General features: G+C 37.0%; 1 protein-coding gene across 1 annotated transcript in view; it reads left to right on the top strand.

The window, feature by feature from the left end:
• Positions 1-17,766, top strand: part of LOC124556627 (protein zyg-11 homolog B-like) — a 222,705-nt gene that overhangs the window by 192,993 nt on the left and 11,946 nt on the right. Inside the window, exons 10-12 of the mRNA XM_047130596.1 lie at positions 341-490; positions 7,489-7,675; positions 17,159-17,288. Of these exons, the coding sequence (XP_046986552.1) occupies positions 341-490; positions 7,489-7,675; positions 17,159-17,288 (467 nt within the window). The remainder of the gene's footprint in view (positions 1-340; positions 491-7,488; positions 7,676-17,158; positions 17,289-17,766) is intronic.

Below are 17,766 nucleotides of genomic sequence, written 5' to 3'. Positions count from 1 at the left end.
AGACTTCTAGTATCGTAGACTACATTTTACGACAGTATTCCAAACTTTTCTTGAGCAGTGTATATGTGGTTTCTGTTGTTTCGGACATAGTGGTGCTGTATTAAAATATTTTATAAATATGCCATGTTACTGTATTACGTGTAAAGAAAGTGTGCATGTTTGATGTCTTTCCACATCCCAGATATTTCTCTCCGTTTGATTCCTGGAATGTGATTGATCTATTGTTATGTAATGTGGTAACAGTTAAAGTGTGTAACTAAATACCTAGGTGATAATTTTATTAAATTGTTTTCCACATCAATGATAAATCCTCCCTCTCTTACCAGCCCCTTTTTTACAGCTGCTAAAATATCTACAGATGAAACATCTCTGCTAGGAGCTCATCCAAAGTACATGCAGAAACTTCTAGATATAGTACGTTCCAAGGTGGCAACAAGAAGTGCAGATATTACAATAAAGTTCACTTTAAGTGCACTTTGGAATCTCACAGGTAACAATAATAAATCCTATTATTTATATTTTTGGTAGTCTGATTAAAATTTCAGTGTTATGGACTAACTCTACATACAGGATCCTGTATAATCAAGAAATATTGGGATTGCTTAACTGAAGTTTTTTCCAAATTATGTAAATATAATGTTGATTTCTTTTCCATTGTTTGAAATAATTCTAAGATATTTCTATGTTTTTCTGGAACATTGTGAATATAAATCAGGTGACACATTTCAGTATTTTGCATGTAAAGTATGAGAAGGTGAGAGGAGAGACTAAAAAGTACCAATAACTAGAATGATTTTTCTACAGGCAGAGGAGCAATAAAGACTGATTCTTCTGCTATGTACTGCACATTGTTTTGCATCAGTTGACCAATCAACAATCCGTTTGAGAGTGAAAGTTGGTGAGAGTGGTAATTTTCATAAACCCTTCTTCACATACTCATCAGGATGTCTGTTTATTGTGATCTCTGTATCAGAATGCAATCCACAAATAGGAATAAATTGTAAAGCATTGGACTACTGATGTTGCAGTAACAAGGGAAAAAAATAATTTACTCTAGTGGGAATTTCTGTATTTGCTCTGATTGTACCAATGCTGCAAACTCTCTGGAAAACAAACACAGAAATAAAAAGAGGTCTGGATAATTCAGGACACCATCAAAATCTAAACATTTAATGTGAGGTGCTCTAATTCTTGCTGGGAAAAGCTAACTAAAGATAAATTGCTGCTGTCTGTCATACTATTCCATACGTGAAAGAAAAAGAACTCAAGTCTCAAACATTGATGTGGAATTGAGTGTTTAAATTATGGATGAAGTATGAGCATCATTAAATCATTGTTAAAACATGATATTTCACGTGGCTCATTTGAAATGGCATTTCATTTAAATGATAATTTACATTTTTATACGCTCTTCACAGCTCACTAAATTACTGGGACATAATTTTGCTCTACCTTTATATATCTGGTCAGAGTAATTTCATCACCATTATAGGATCAGAAAGGAAAGGAGAGGTGGCATTATATAGCTTCTGACCATCAGTCTGATGGGAAAAAAACAACCTGACACTTTATATAGACTTTTGAAACCATTGAGATCATTAATGAAAGAAATAAGCATGAAGGAGAGATTTGACAGGATACCAAAGAACATCGTGCATTCTTTCCATAAATAGAAAAAAAGGAAGAAAACAATTTTCATTAACAAAATATGTAAAAAAAAATTCAGTGAATTATGTAAATTAACTAAAACCTTCAAAACATATGGATGGGTGGTAGAAGACGGGAAAGAATAATGTGACACTTCAATTTATATCAGGCTGCTGGCAGTTGGAAATGATGGTTACTGTAACTTTAATGTAGGTGATGCTGAGGAAAGTGGAAGAAGTAAAAATCTAGATGAGGAAGAACTTGACATAATGGAAGAAGAAATTCAGAGAGTTATAATGCATGTGGTGTAGTCCTTATCAATTGAGGCAGGCTAGGAAAAAATCTTACCTTCATAGTCTTGGATGTTATTGAATTTAGCATATGTTAAAATGAAGGACTAAGCAAGGAACCTTTTTTTTTCCAAAAAAAAATTTCTGCTCTGAGATACAGCCCACCAAAGACGACTGACACTGCACGTACCATTTTGAAGATGTGAATTTTGGAAAAAATTTTAAAATGCTGTATCTCTGGAGCAATTCTAGATATTTTGTTGGGTTTTTTTTATTTGAAAGATAATTGCTTGTGATTACAAAGAAATCCTCCATTTGGACTTATCTGTCGAAGTTCTTTAACTATAGTGTTCTGAACTTTTTTTGTAATTTATGGAATTTTTTTTTAAAAAAATGCCAATTCATAAAATTTTGATTTTTTTTATCTGTTGATTAGTTCCATAAACTTCTACATTCCCTGAAAAGGAGAGCTTCCACTTTTTGGTTGAACAGGTCTTATAAACAATTGAAATTTTTGCCATACATAAAACGTGTTTATTACCAAATTATAGGCTCATAAAAATCAAAACCTAGCCTTATTTAATATAATTTTTGTTTTGAAAGATGAGTAAGAGACTCATTTTTCAAGCATTTTAAATAGTTCCAAGGACTTAAAGGTTTCAAATTATACAACTTCTGTGCACTCTATTTTATACTGATATTAGCCAGTCAATGAACTAAAAATGTGTTCCACTGCTTCAGTATGTATCTTCCTTTGATATAGAGTGATGCCTTCCTGTTGAACCAATAGGAAGTGGAGCACTTACAGTCTTCAAACCATTGTGAACAGTAGGTGAGCACTGATGGCGTTGTTGCTGTCCTTCAGCTGGAAACCTATATCCAGCAGCTGGTCCATGTGGTAGCATGAAGTTCACTACAATTTTGTTTAACTCATAACTGGTGTCTATAATCTCTGCAATCCACCAGTCACAGTCATATATACACACACACCACAAACATCCCCTTCTCAGGTTGCGAATCTGAACATTATCCTGCTGTTTCTGAGGTGTTGGCCAAAAAAATGAAATTTCTTCTTTCTTGCCATTTAAAGTGCATACAATATGAGATCGCCCATCACTTTGAGTCCAAAAAATTGTATTCTGAATTTCTTTCACTGGAGTAGTTTGTTTGGATTATTCTTCTTTTTTCTGCTAGCAGAATTCTTCGATTTCCTCTTTGGACAAAAGAATGAGGGCTGTGGATGTGTAAGATTTCACGACTCTTCTAAAATCCTCAGCATTATGAATCCCAACTGTATTTGGTCTGGAAAGATTGTTTTGTAGCATGGTACTTCAGCAGGCCTCCTACACCATCACAAGGCCCCTTACCATGACCAGTAGCACTGTATACCCAGTCAGTTGGCACAAGCGACTTACTCAATTCAAACAGCTGGTAACAATTTTTAAAATGACTAGGAGCACCATAAGAAATAATGATGATCTTCTCTGCCCCTGTTTGCAGTTGAAGAATTTTGTGTATTGCTAGCAAAGCATGTGTTGAGTCATGTCCTGTGTCATCATTTATAATTGCAACACTTGTGGTCTTGTTTTGAAAATATGTCACTCCTGTAAAACTTGAAACATGGTCATTACTCCAATGATACCCTTATACTTGTTGTGGGAGAATTACAGACCGGTTCTCAGCAAAATCACAGTGAAGCACTAAACATAGTTCTTCAGCCTGTACACACCCTTTCACTTCTGCAATGTGTTGTTGTTGTTGTTGTTGTTGTTGTTGTTGCAATTTCTACATATGCTGATGTGTTACTGCTTTCATTGACTGTTTACCAAGTTCATCAATGAAACTGTCAAAGGCAACAGTTTTCTTAATTAGTGTATTTTCCTCCCATATCGTACATGTATTTTCTGCAGTTCTTTGCTACACCTTCCAGGCCAAGTGTTTGTAAAGACGGTCCTCCCATTCCAGGACAGTTACCACATTCTTGAAACAAACAGGTCTCTCGCTTTACGTCACAGACTACTAATGACTTCACATGCCCAACCAAGGTGTCATATGTCACATGCTCCAGTAAGTTCTTCAAAGTTAACACACAAATTTCAAAATTCGCACAGTACGCACATAAACAGACATCTTTAAGTGGGTGTGGAACTACCCACTTAGGTTGTAGTGCATAAAATTTTGATCTTCCAATATGTGAAGTTGTATAATTGCTCATATAAGTTGCAAAATTTCTTTAATACTGCGAGTTATGTACCTCTCCACTTTCACAGCTTTTTGACCTTCAGCTGTTATAGTGTTTTTTTTTTTTTTTTTTTTTTTTGTAGGCACTCTGGCATGAGCAGCCCCATTTATCTTCCAAATAAAATGACTGCACTACTTGGACTTGAGCTGCTTCTACAGGATAATATTCCAAAGCCTCCTTTTACAGACCTCACATTTCTTGATTTGTCTACCATGTACTTTGATAATGATGGAATGTGTTTCAAAATTGTTTTCTTTGGAAATGTCTCTGGAATAATAGTTAAAACTTGCACATTTTCACTGAAGGATGCAGACTATTCAACAGCTGAATTGATATTTATGAAAAATTCCTGGCAAGAGCTACAAGAGTGCTTTGGTTCATTTTCTTCTGAAGATGGAATTTCTACTTTGAAGAGTGTGGTCAGCTTTGCTGTAGTGTATTCATCCATAGATTTAGTAATTTCCCTGTGCTTTCTTGTCGCATAGAGCTTATGACTCGACTTCACTGACCACGGTTTCTTAACAGGACTGACACCTACCTCTGTAGTTGTTTGATTCAGGGTATTTAATTCTTCCTCTATTGATGCAAAATCTGCATCATCTGCACCATGGGAGACTTCACCTTGTTCAGATACTATCATTGTTGTTATTCTGTCAAAACATTTAGAACACATAAAGTCGTCACTGGAAACATCTTCACTTTGAAACAGAGCCTTAAAATGAGAACGCTTATTCCCCCAACCTGAACAGTCTTATATATCACTCTTTTGTGGATAAGCAGTGCCCCAGTTAGAAGACATTTCAAACAGTCCTTTTCACAAAACACACTGCAACTTTGTCAACTGGCAAATTCCTCACGAAAACACAGAACTCACTGTATGGTCTCAGGTTTCTTAGAAGCCTCTGCAGTAAACAAATTAGCAATGAACAACTACAATACAGAAATCTGCAATGAAAAACCATGACAAAGAAATTGGCATGAAACTACAACAAAGTGTAAGAAAACAAAGTATAAGAAATATCTGCAACAATGAGAGTGAAAACAAAGACAATAGAAATAAACATTGTAAGTAAGAAACAACTTCAGTGAAGACATACATTAACCTTGAAAGTTAAAGAAAAATGATTTTTAAAAATAAAACCTGTCCAACTTAAAAGTGGAAACTCTTCTTTACAGAGAATATAGTGCTACATGGTACTAATCAACGGGAAAAAATCTGACTTTTCTGAATTGACATTTAAAAAAAAAATCAAAAGGCAATAGTAAAATAACTTTGACAGATATGCCCAAATGGAGGATACCATTGTAATCATAAAGCAATTATCGTTCAAATGAAAAACAAAAAAAAAAAAACTCTAACAAAATATATAGACCTGTTACAGAGATAAAGCATTTTAAATTTTTTTTTCAAAATTCACATCTTCAAAGTGGTGTTCGCAGTGTTATCTTTGGAGGTCTGTATCTCGGGGCAAGAATTTTTTTGGAGAAAACAAAAAAACACATGTTTCTTACTTACTCCTTAATTTTAACATATGCTAAATTCAATAACATCTGAGACTATGAAGGTAACCCCCTTGCCTGAAGTGATACAGATTATGCCATGTAAGAAATCATGAAATACATGATACAATAACCCACTGCTGCAGTGCTCAAAGAAACAGGACTGTTAGGTGTTGGAATCATCCATGGAATCTGTAATATCCTATAAACCAAAGTATGTGGATTAAAGATTGTATCAGGTCAACAATCATCACCTTTGGCATTAAAAAAAAAAAATGCAAATTTAACACTACGTTAAAATTATAGAACTTTCTCACTTATTTCACATCTCAGCAACATCTTTTTAAATATTCTACATAAGTGCCTAAGATACTATATAGATAACAAATTGCCAAAAGGAAAAGCAGAGTTTGTAAAGAATAAAGGTACTCATGAATAGATCATTAACATTAAGTAATTAATATACAAATGTAGAAAATTCAACTCTCTATTAGTGTTATCCATTTTATATTATAAGAAGACATTTGACTGTGTTAAGGGGATGCTAATGTGGAATATTGTGAGCAGCATGGACTATTTATGCAGACCCTAATGCAGTAGCTAGACAGGAAAATATATAATCTGAACACTTGTTACTTCTAAAGGAGCTATACAATGATGTATTCTGTCACCACCTTTATTCAACAGGCAAGGACAGTACATTATCAGTAGAAGTCTTTGATAGCTTGAATGGAGATGTAAGAATTGGAGGATTCTGAATTGACAACCTCAGATTTGCTGACAGCACACTTTGTGCAACTTCTGAAATAGAAATGCATTAACTGTTTAAACATGTGAAGCATAGAAGCAAGAATTTTTTTCTACCATTATGCAAAGATAATAACAATAATATATCGTGATGAATCTCTGCCACAAATGGACACTTGAGCTGGATATAAAATAATAGAGCATGTCATCCTCTGTAGGAATTGTAGCTGCAGTAAGGAAATAAAAAGAAGAATAACACTTGTAAGAGAACCAACATCATAGGAGTGATATAGAAACACCACATCATAAGGAGACATACAAAGTTAACACTGTTAAGAATACTAATATTTTCAATGTCTTTATATAACGTGGAAATGTGGATCATCTAAGAACCAAATCATATTTTTTAATAAAAGGATGCATTTGATATTTTAGCATTTAAGAGATCTTTACAAATATTGTGGACGGAAAGAAAAATTAATATCTCAATTGTGAAAGAATTATTATGGGTATAAATGAGGCTGTCCACAATATTTTAGCATATAAACCACAAATTTCTTGAACTCATAATCAGGATGCAAGGAGAAATGTTATAGAAAAAAGAAAGACATCTTGGAAGGTATTTAGACCAAAGTTAGAAGATAACCATGTGAACACTAGGAAAAATGGTTCAAGAGGTGAAATATCAATACAGTTGGAGAAAAATTTGTCATAAAATTTCATGGTGATTCACCAGCTTTCCACATTAAAAAGATATAGAATTAGGCTGTAAGATAGTATCAGTACACATCATTGCATATAGATCCATAGGAACCTACACAGAATGCAGAATGTTGGACTTAATTTGTGTTCTTTGCAATCATATGCATTCTACAGTTTCAAACTGTATGAATCAGATGAAAACAACTGCATGCAATAACCCTTATGACCTCGGAAGGACTCCCATATTCTCCCCGACATGTGATTATGAATATTAGATTTCACTGCAATTTTTTTTAGACTTTGCTTTAATTAAACTTTTCTTACATATTTTCTGGTTAGATTTATTGCTTTTGCTTCCAGATGAGTCTCCGAAAACGTGTACTGTTTTTCTTGAAGAAGGAGGCATGGAATTATTTTTGAAGGTTTTGGAAACATTTGAAGATGAAAGTGCAGTAGAAACAAAAGTTCTTGGATTAATTAATAATATTGCTGAAGTTACTGAACTCAGAAGTAGCCTAATGGTACCTGAGTTCATGAGCATGCTGAGGTGAGATATGTACAAGTGCCTATTGGCTCTATTAATTGTAGTATAAAATAATTTCAGAGTACAGCCATAGAATCAGTAGCTTTTCAGGAATAGACTATAATAAGTCCAAAGCCCTTACACACTTTTTAACAGATTCATCATCAATGTTATTGGCACCATTTCACACCATCACGCCTTAGGAGATTATTACAGCTACCTGCAATAAAACCAAACCATCATCACCAAATTGTGGATCTGAAAAAACAGAAGTTACTTCAGATTGATCCCTACCCTCTTAGCTTATTATGTCAATCCTGCTTTGTCACAACTGTGTGAACTTGATTCATTTGTTTTCTTCAAACACCTTTCTATTAAATGGAACCTTGTTTTTTGACATCGTTTCTGTCCATCATTCAAGCCAAATCATTTACTTCATTTTCATTCTAATGTTTCAGCCATAGCATTTTATATTCTTTTGTTTTCCCTCCATATGCACAAATAGAATCACAGTTATTTTTAATGAAAGTTACTTCTCAAAAACCTCTAAACGGTAGTGTGTCTCAACCGGAGGCTCTATCGATTCTGTGATCATCTTGGATGGGGTTCTCTGATAAATGCTTGCCCTCAATGCACAGTGAGCAAAATCAGATTGTGTGCAAAATAAAGACACTGTGAATTTGAAGTTTTTAACAGTAAATTGCCAAAGCATTTGCAACAAATTCCTTCAATTCACTGCCCTCCAGGAAAGCTGTCACACTCAAATTATTTTCACAACTGAGAGTTGTATGAAACTCAAAAGTAGAAAGCTCCAAAATATTTAATGAAGCATGAAAAATATATATATATCTGGATGAAAATAAACAGCCTAGGTGAATCTCAGTTAATCATTGGATGTTTTCACTGGCCACCCATTTCCACTGTAACAATTGTAGAATAATTCAAAGAAAGTCTGTGCACAGTAGTGCAGAAATACCCCTACCATACAATATTAGTTGGAGACAACTTTAAACTACCAAGTATAGAATGTTGTGTCAATGCATTCATTGCAGGTGTTACGGACAAACAGTGTTTTCAAGTGGTTGTGAACGTGGTCTCCAGAAACTGTTTTGAGCAGCTAGTTCGGCAACCCACACACACTGGAAATATTTTAGACCTTTTAGCTACAAACAGGCCTCACCAAACCAGCAGTGTCAGTATAGAGGCAGGAATTATTTATCATGATGTCATAGTGACATTGGTTACTAAAGTTAATAAATCCATCAAGAAGTCAAGATGAGTTGTTATGCTGGAAAGACCACATAAGCAATTTTAGCACCTACTTAGGCAATGAATGGATGTAATTTAGTTCCGATGTGATGGACATAGAGGAATTATGGACAAAGTTGAAACTAACTGTAAATTACGCTGTAGAGGAGTAAGTGCCGAGTAAGTGGATTAAGGAAATAAAGGACCCACTATGATTTAATAACAAAATTTGGCAGATGTTAGAAAACAGAGATTGTTGCACTTCTGGTTCAAAAAAGACTGTAGAAATTTCGACAGGCAAAAGTTAGCACAAATCTGTGTCTCAATAAAAAGATCAATGCCTGAAGCATGCAACAACTTCCACTGTCATATGTTAGTGTAATAACTTACACAGAACCTAAAAAAAAATCTGATCTTACATAAAACAGCTAAGGGGGATGAAGCCTTCTTTTTTTCTATTCAGTCACTTGTCAACCAATCTGGTGTGGTAATAGAAGAATGCAAAAGGAAAGCTGAAGTTTTACAGTCTGCATTCAAAAAATCATTCATGTAGAAGAACACTTTTGAATGTCTCACAGACTTTTGTATGGAGGACAAACATATAGACATCCCTGACATTGAGATGGAACTGAACCTACACCTAGCTTCTTACTAATACTGACCCTGCTCTGAACAGTGACTTGCTGTCTGTCATTTTGGATGTTTATTCCGTGCTCTTTTCAGGTTGAAAACAAGTAAGTTGCCAGGTGTGGATGGAATTCCAGTTTGGTTTTACAGAGAGTGCTCTTCAGCATTGACCCCTTACATAGCTTACATTTATTGCAAATCTCTTACCCAACACAAAGTCCCAAGTGACTGGAAATTCCCTTGGGATGGAGGAGCTTCTGTTCACAAATCAGCACGGATTTAGAAAGCATCACTCTTGTGAAACTCAGCTTGCCATTTTCTCTCATGATATCCTATGAAGCATGGATGAAGAGCATCAGGCAGATTTCATACTTTTAGATTTCTGGAAAGTGTGTGACATATTGCAACATTTTAGACTGTTAATGAAGCTCTAAGTTTTAATATTCCCATCAGCAGAGGATGTTGATAGCAGATCAGAAGGTATTGCAGCTCATGAACAAGGAGTACATCAGAGGTTTGGAATGCAGGTCATGTGGGCTGAGCCACTGGCTAAGCAAGCCTCTGCAGCTGAGACTCTTACAGTGTGCTGTATGTGTTGTTTCGAATCATGTCTTGCTTCTATACTGATACTGAGCCTGCTCTGAACCTTGACTTGCTGGCTATTGTTGTTGGTGTTTATTCAGTGCTCCGCTAATGATGAACTTGGCTTTGTTTATGGCTTACATGTTCATATCTGGCACATAGTCTTAAGTGGCAACAAGTTCTTACCCTATCATGTTTATGGCGACATGTTCGCCTCTGGTTTCTGTGTCATGAACTCCAAGTTCATGGAACTTTGGCAGCAATAGCTGTCATTGCAGCAGCAGTTAACAGTTTGTGGTTCAAGAGGAATGGCACCAGCATCAAGAAATCCTGCAGCAGGAACAGGAAGCTGTTTTCCTGCAGCTCATTTTTCTGCAGTGACAACCACATCAGTCATTGGCTGTGACAATGATTACTCTGCCGCTTGCTTTTGCTACCTTCAGTGAGTCTGTAGAGATTTGGGGAGTTTACCTCCATCATTTTGAGCTGTTCTGTTTTGCTTATGGCATTTCTGGTGGCTGCAAAGTGCTATGATTTTGTCTTTTAGTAGTTGTTTATTTGAAGTAGTGCAAAAATTGCAACCACTCTCAGGCCCTAGTGCATTATCTTTCAGTGATCTCTGTGCTCTGACTGAATTCTATGGTCAGCAGACACACCTTGTTGCTGCTAGATTCCAATTTAATCAGTGTTATAGACAACAAGGAGATTCGTACACAGCTTGCTCTACTGTCTGGAAGTGCAATTTCAAATGCGGAGTCATTGATTGGAGATACGATTGTGCACCTTGCCCCTGATCGGGGCTTCAGCTGCTCAGCATGCTTTTACAAATGAAATTCAAGTTTCCCAATTTGTTAGTCACCATTGCAAGCAGTGGTCACATAATGATTCCAAATCCTCATTGTGTAATTCTGCCTCTAAGTTTCGCCCTGATTCTCAGGCTTCAGGATTGCTGGTGTCACATGAGAGACTTAAGTGTGTTGATTATTCTGCTCCCTCTTCAGCATTGGATGATCTTTTTTTTATGTTAGTTGGCCAGGTCAGAAACACTCACCCTCCTTGGTATTGAGACATCAGTCACGCATGTCGAAGAAGTTTCAGTCCCATTCTGACTGCAATAGCGAGCATGCCAGAGTTCAATGCCCACATTGTGCAATGGCTTGCTGGATCGTGGCAGAAGCTGCCACCTTGCTGTTGTCAGTCAACAACTGGCTCACCTACTGCATGCTCAGCTGTGCCATGAGGACAACACTACCATCCAGTCCGTTATAGCTGTGGAGCCAACAGCACTATGTAATCTCACTTTGGACTTGATGCTGCTTGGCCAGTTCACAGGAATTCCAGCTGAACAATGGCAGTGTTGTGTCTTTAACAACAAGAACACATTTACCTGACTCACTTCACCTCTGCTGCATTCCACCAGGCACTGGGTCTTCTCTTATTGTTACAGGGCCATTCTTCTCCTCAGAGAAATGTCACTGGCTGCTATGTACAAAAACATTGAATGCAATACTACTTTTCTTATTTGTGTGCTCCCCAACTGCTACTAACATTTTCAGTGTAGATGCTTTTAAAAGTTTTGGGTCCACAATGGAGGACCAAGTGTCAGTCACAGTGGCTTTTTCTTAACTTGACATCCTGAGTGCTTCGTATAAGAGGATTTTTTAATCAAAACTTTGGCTCACATTTCTGTGAAGCCTTCTGTGGTGCTTAAATTTGGCAGAGCTTACCCACTTCCATTTGCAGTTCGTGAGGCTGTTTAGGCAGAACTTGCCAGATCTCAAGAGCAAGGCTTTATTTCCCTGGTTTCCTCAATTCAGTAGATAACGTCTATGGTGGGGATGTCATTAAAAGCCAGATGGTTCGTTATGTATTTGTGATGATTTGAAGTCCACTGTTAATTCCCATTCTGACATTGATCTTTATCCACTGCCTCACCCAGAGTAGTTGTTGACTAAACAGTCTGGGGCCACTATTATTCGAAAACAGATTTAAAGGATGCTTATCTCCAGCTAATGCTTTGATGCTTCATATCAGTTTTAAATAAGCCATTTAGCTTATCTTGGTGCAATCACTTGCTGTTTAGGGTTGCAAGTGCACCCACATTTTTCAAAAATATGTAGAACTACTGTGTTAATTATTAGATTGACATTAGTCTTAAAGAGTCAATACATGCTGAATGTTACAAGAATCCTGAATCCCTTTTAAATGGCTTCAGGAAAATGGTTTATGTTATCGGTTGGGAAAGTGCAGTTTCTTTGCCCCAAGCATCTAATACCTGGGACACATTCTGAGTGATTTATGTGTGCGTGTGGTAATGTCGACACAGTCATAAGCATGCCAGCCTCTACTAACCTTAAACAGTAGCAGTCCAGATAAAATCACTTATTATAGTACTTTTACTCCCCAAGTAGTGCAGACCATGCACCCTCTCTGTCAGCTGAGCAAGACAGGTGCCAAATTTGTGTGGTTAGCCACCTGTCAACAGGCTTTTCAGTGCCTTAAGAATAGTCTCTAGACAGCACTGTGTCTGATGTCATAAATGCCAGGTATACCAATGACACTGGTGATGACAGACATGAACCAATACAGCACCACAGCAATTTTGTCCCACAAATTGTCAGTTTGTTCTGAGTGCCGAATTTCCTTCGTCTTCAAAACATTAAATTCTGCACAGCTCAACTACTCCCAAATCAAGGAAAGGCTTAAGCGATCATTTATGGGCTCAAGAAATTTGTATGGCAAGAAGTTCATCCTGTTAACTGACCATGAACGATTGATATCCTTGTTCAGGCATTGTTCTAAGCTCCCGGATGGGACAGCTTAGCACCTGCAGTGCTGGGAATTGTTCTTGAGTGGGTACCACTATGAAATCCAGTTTTGCTCCACTGCCCAATACACCAGGGTAGATGCCCTGTCCTGCAGCTCTCTTGACTTTGACATGGAATTCAGTCACCGGAAAATTGTTTTTACCTGGATCAACGCCTACAAATGACCAAGGGTGAGATTCCAGTGATGGCATGATATAGCCTCGACTTCCTAGATTTTGTTAGTGGTCTAGGAAGGGTGGCCGGAGCGTATTTCCTGCCAGGCTAACCTGGTTTTTTTAAATTATTTCGTGCTACACTGCTGGCTCAGTGTCATGCAGGGCATCTTAATGTTAGCAATGGAGGACTCTGACTACTGGGTTGTCATAGAACCCCCACTATGGTTCGACATTCCGCAGCTCCTTCATGCGTCACATTGAGAGATGATAGAAATGAAGGTATTGATACCGATATTGAATACATGTGCCACTGGTACTGTGCTTTCTCCCTCAACCAGAGTCCCCAGCACAGCGTTTTCTGTGATGGCCCCATCCCAGTCACCCTTGGGAGAGGGTCCACATCAATTTTACCTGGCTGTTTCCAGGAGCTACGTGGTTGCTGGCAGTGGATGCCCTATGAAGCTTCCCATTTGTGGTGTGCTTGCCATCTGTCAGAACCCATACTACCATCTCGAGAAAATTTTCGGTATGGTGTGGGCACTTTGTGCACTGGTGTTGGACATTGTGCCTCAATTTACATCATCTTGGTTCCAGGCCATGATTTAATATCTCCGTTAGTGGAGAATATCAGTAGAGCATCAGAGGCTTTGCAGATCATGAGCAAGGAACGCTGCCAGAGGTGTTAAATGCGGGTCACATGGGCTGAACCAGTGATAGCCACTGGCAAAGCAAACTGCCATTGCTCAGTCTTGTATTGTATTCTGTATGTGTTGTTTCCAGTCACACCTAGCTCCTATATTGATACTTGCCTTACTCTGGACCTTGACTTTCTGGTTATTGTTCTTGGTGTTTATTCAGTGCTCCACTCACACTGAATTCAGCTTTGTTTGTGGCTTACACATTTGTATGTGGCACAGACATTCTGCCGAAGACAGACTAGGTTCTCTGATATATGAGTGGCTTAAAGACTTTTTAAGTAACGGAACACAGTACATTGTCCAGCATCATGAGTGTTAATCAGAAACAAGAGTATCATCAGTAATTCCTTGGTGAAGAGTGATAGAACCTCACTTGTCCTCTATGGAGATATAGATCTGATGGATAGGGTGAACAGCAATCTGTGACTGTTTGCTGATGACGCAATAGTGCATGGTAAAGTGTCACCATTGAGTGACTGTAGGAGAAGACAGGGTGACTTGAACAGTATTTCTATTTGGTGTGTTCAATGATATCTTGCTCTAAGTGCAGAAAAACTAATGTGATTCAGATCAGTAGGTAAAACAAATTTGTAATGTTTGAATGCAGTACTAATGGTGTGCTGCTTGACACAGTCACATCAATTAAATATGTAGGTGTAACATTGCAAAGCAATATGAAATGGGATGAGCAGATAAGGTCATTTGTAGGGAAGGCTAATGGTCAGTTTCTGTTTGTCAGGAGAGTTCTTGGAAAGTTTAGCTCATCTATAAGTGAAAACACACATAAAACACTTGTGCAACCCATTGTTGAGTACTGCTTGAATGTTTTGATCGCCACCAGGTAGGATTTAAGGAAGACGTTGAAGTAATTCAGAAGTATGCTGCTAGATTAATTATCAGTTGGTTTAATCATCACTCAGGTTTTATGGAAATGCTCCGTGAACTCACATCAGAATCCTTGGAGGACAGACTGCATTTTTTTGTGTAACATTATTGAACAAGTTTAGAGAACTGGCATTTGCGACTGACTGCAAAACAATTCTGCTGTCACCAGTATACATCTTGCATGAGGACCACGAAGACAAAATAAGAGAAATTAAGCTTCATACAGAGATACCGAGGCATACAGGCAAATGATTTTTCCTCCACCCCATGTGTGAGTGGAATGGGAAAGGGAATGACCAGCAGTGTCCCATGCACCCAATGTCTTTTTTTAGACTAGCATTGGGAGGTAAGTTTGCTAACCAAAAACAGAAGCTCTGCAATGTTGTTAAGCAATAGGACTATATTTAGTTCCCAAATTTCTAGTTGTTGAGCCTTCTTCTATTGTTTCTGATACTGATGTCTTCCAGATTAACTTTCAACATTGCTATTTCAAAGACAGCTGAGGTTAGCTTAGATGAGGTAAAGTCACCATTTCTAAAACTTATATTCTCAAGAGAGAAATGTATGAGTCATATTTTGAGCAATTGCTATGAATAATATTGTTACCCAGACTGCAAGACATAATCCCAAAATAACATTTTTGTTGCATTATTGGAGACACAGTTCTGCTCAAAGTCCTTCATAGGTAGCAACTATGCAGTGGCATGACAAAATGTATCTTCTGAAGCTTTGCATGTAGTAATGTTCATGGTATTCATTTCTGTATCATACTGGATAGGTATACCATGATTTTTGTCCATATATGAGGCACTTAAGTTCCATCTGACAACACCTCCACACAAGAGTGTGCAGAAATTAATCTGTTAAGTGGGACCTAAGTATAATTTTGCTAATCGTCCACTGTAGCCTGTGAAAAAACCCAGACCATCTTCTCGTGGAATGAGTAGGTTCTAATTCACAAAGATTATGAGATCCAGTTGCAGTTGACATTCAACATATTAAGAGTATATCGCAGCCAGTTGTGTATATTTAAGCTACCTTCATACTGCGAAAGACATCAGCTATTTGGAAATATCTGTGGTGTTCTAGAAGCACTGAGATATAGAAAGCAAAGAGAGTGATTAGATTAGATTAATACGTGTTCCATGGATCATGAATACGACACTTCGTAATGATGTGGAACGTGTCAGGTTAATAAGAGATGTCTGTACAAGATATTAAATTACACAAAATAAATGTTTAAGTTGGTGTTTTTTTTTTTTTTTTTTTTTTAAATCTAAAAATTCAGCCAATGAGTAGAAGGAGTTATCATCTAGAGATTCTTTTAATTTATTTTTAAATGTTGGTTGGCTATCTGTCAGGCTTTTGATGCTGTTTGGTAGGTGACCAAAGACTTTTGTGGCAGCATAATTTACCCCTTTCTGTGCCAAAGTCAGATTTAACCCTGCATAGTGAAGATCGTTCTTTCTCCTGGTGTTATAGCTATGCACACTGCTATTACTTTTGAACTGGGTTGGATTATTAACAACAAATTTCATAAGTGAATATATATACTGTGAGGATCCCTAGATCCTTAAATAGTTGTCTGCAGGATGACCGTGGGTGGGCTCCTGCAATTATTCTGATTACACGTTTTTGAGCAATAAATACTTTTCTACTCAGCGATGAATTACCCCAGAAAATGATGCCATACGAAAGCAGTGAATGAAAGTAGGCATAGTAAGCTAATTTACTGAGAGTCTTATCACCAAAATTTGCAATAACTCTAATAGCATACATAGCTGAACTCAGACGTTTCAGCAGACCATCAATGTGTTGCTTCCAGTTTAACCTCTCATCAATGGATACACCTAAAAATTTTGAAAATTCTACCTTAGCTACAGACTTCTGTTCAAAGTCTATATTTATTACTGGAGTTGTGCCATTTACTGTACGGAACTGTATATACTGTGTTTTATCAAAATTTAAAGAGAGTCCGTTAGCTGAGAACCACTTAATAATTTTGTGAAAAACATCATTTACAATTACATCACTTAGTTCTTGGTTTTTGGATGTTATTACTGCACTTGTATCATCAGCAAAAAGAACTAACTTTGCATCTTCATCAATGTGGAATGGTAAGTCATTAATGTATATCAAGATCAGTAAAGGACCTAAGACCGAACCCTGTGGGACCCCGTACTTGATCTAATCTAGTGTTTTTCAGAAAGGGAATTGGCTTGCAAATAACGGGATGCAAGTCAGCTGCCACTACAACTGATCAGAGTGTATGTAGTACAGATTCTATTAAAGTGTACTTCAAGAGTCCACTTAAATATTTAAAATACCATAATTGCTATATGTAGTTACTGAGATAAGGAATATAATATACATTTATTTGCATCTAATAAAAATCGTTTTGTCTAACACCTTTCAAATACTGAATCCATTTATTGGCAATACTGGGAGTTTGAGAAAAATATTATCTTGAAATATTTGTTACAGAAAGCTTCTACATTCTTCTCACATTGATGTAAGCTACTTTGCTGCTGGAATAGTAGCTCACTTAGCAAGTGATGGGGGTGAGTTGTGGACTGTTGAAACAGTAACAAGGCAGGAGCTTTTAGAAGAACTTGTAAGTATTGCTATACTTATGCTGAACAAGAGAGACATTTAAATAAGCTAGAATGTTACTGTTTTGTAACCACAGTGCTAGAACACAAATCTAGCAGTTATATTGTAATATTTAAATATGTTTGTGGAATAGTGTTTGTAGAGGGAAAGAACTACTGTAGAACACAAGAAATCAAGTTAAGAAGAAAACTTACTTCAGTCTAAAAAATTTTGTGATCTTTTTCATTGCTTTTGAAGGAGAATTTTATTTGTTGGTCCATATTGGTTCCACAGCTACATATTATTGTTTTCATTTCATAAAAAAGACTGCTGCTCACATTACATTTGTTCATTAGTGGTGGTCTTCAGAGTAGTCCCCATTTAAATCGGCACATGTTGTGCTCATACTTAACACTGCTGAATTTATTTCTCCATGTTGTTTTCCATGAGGCTGTTCAGGAACATCTACTTTTACATTACAACAAAGCACAATAATACCT

The sequence above is a fragment of the Schistocerca americana genome, chromosome X (genome assembly GCF_021461395.2).
Source record: "Schistocerca americana isolate TAMUIC-IGC-003095 chromosome X, iqSchAmer2.1, whole genome shotgun sequence".
In the NCBI taxonomy this organism is placed as follows: domain Eukaryota; kingdom Metazoa; phylum Arthropoda; class Insecta; order Orthoptera; family Acrididae; genus Schistocerca; species Schistocerca americana.
This window is presented reverse-complemented; position numbering and strand designations above follow the sequence as displayed.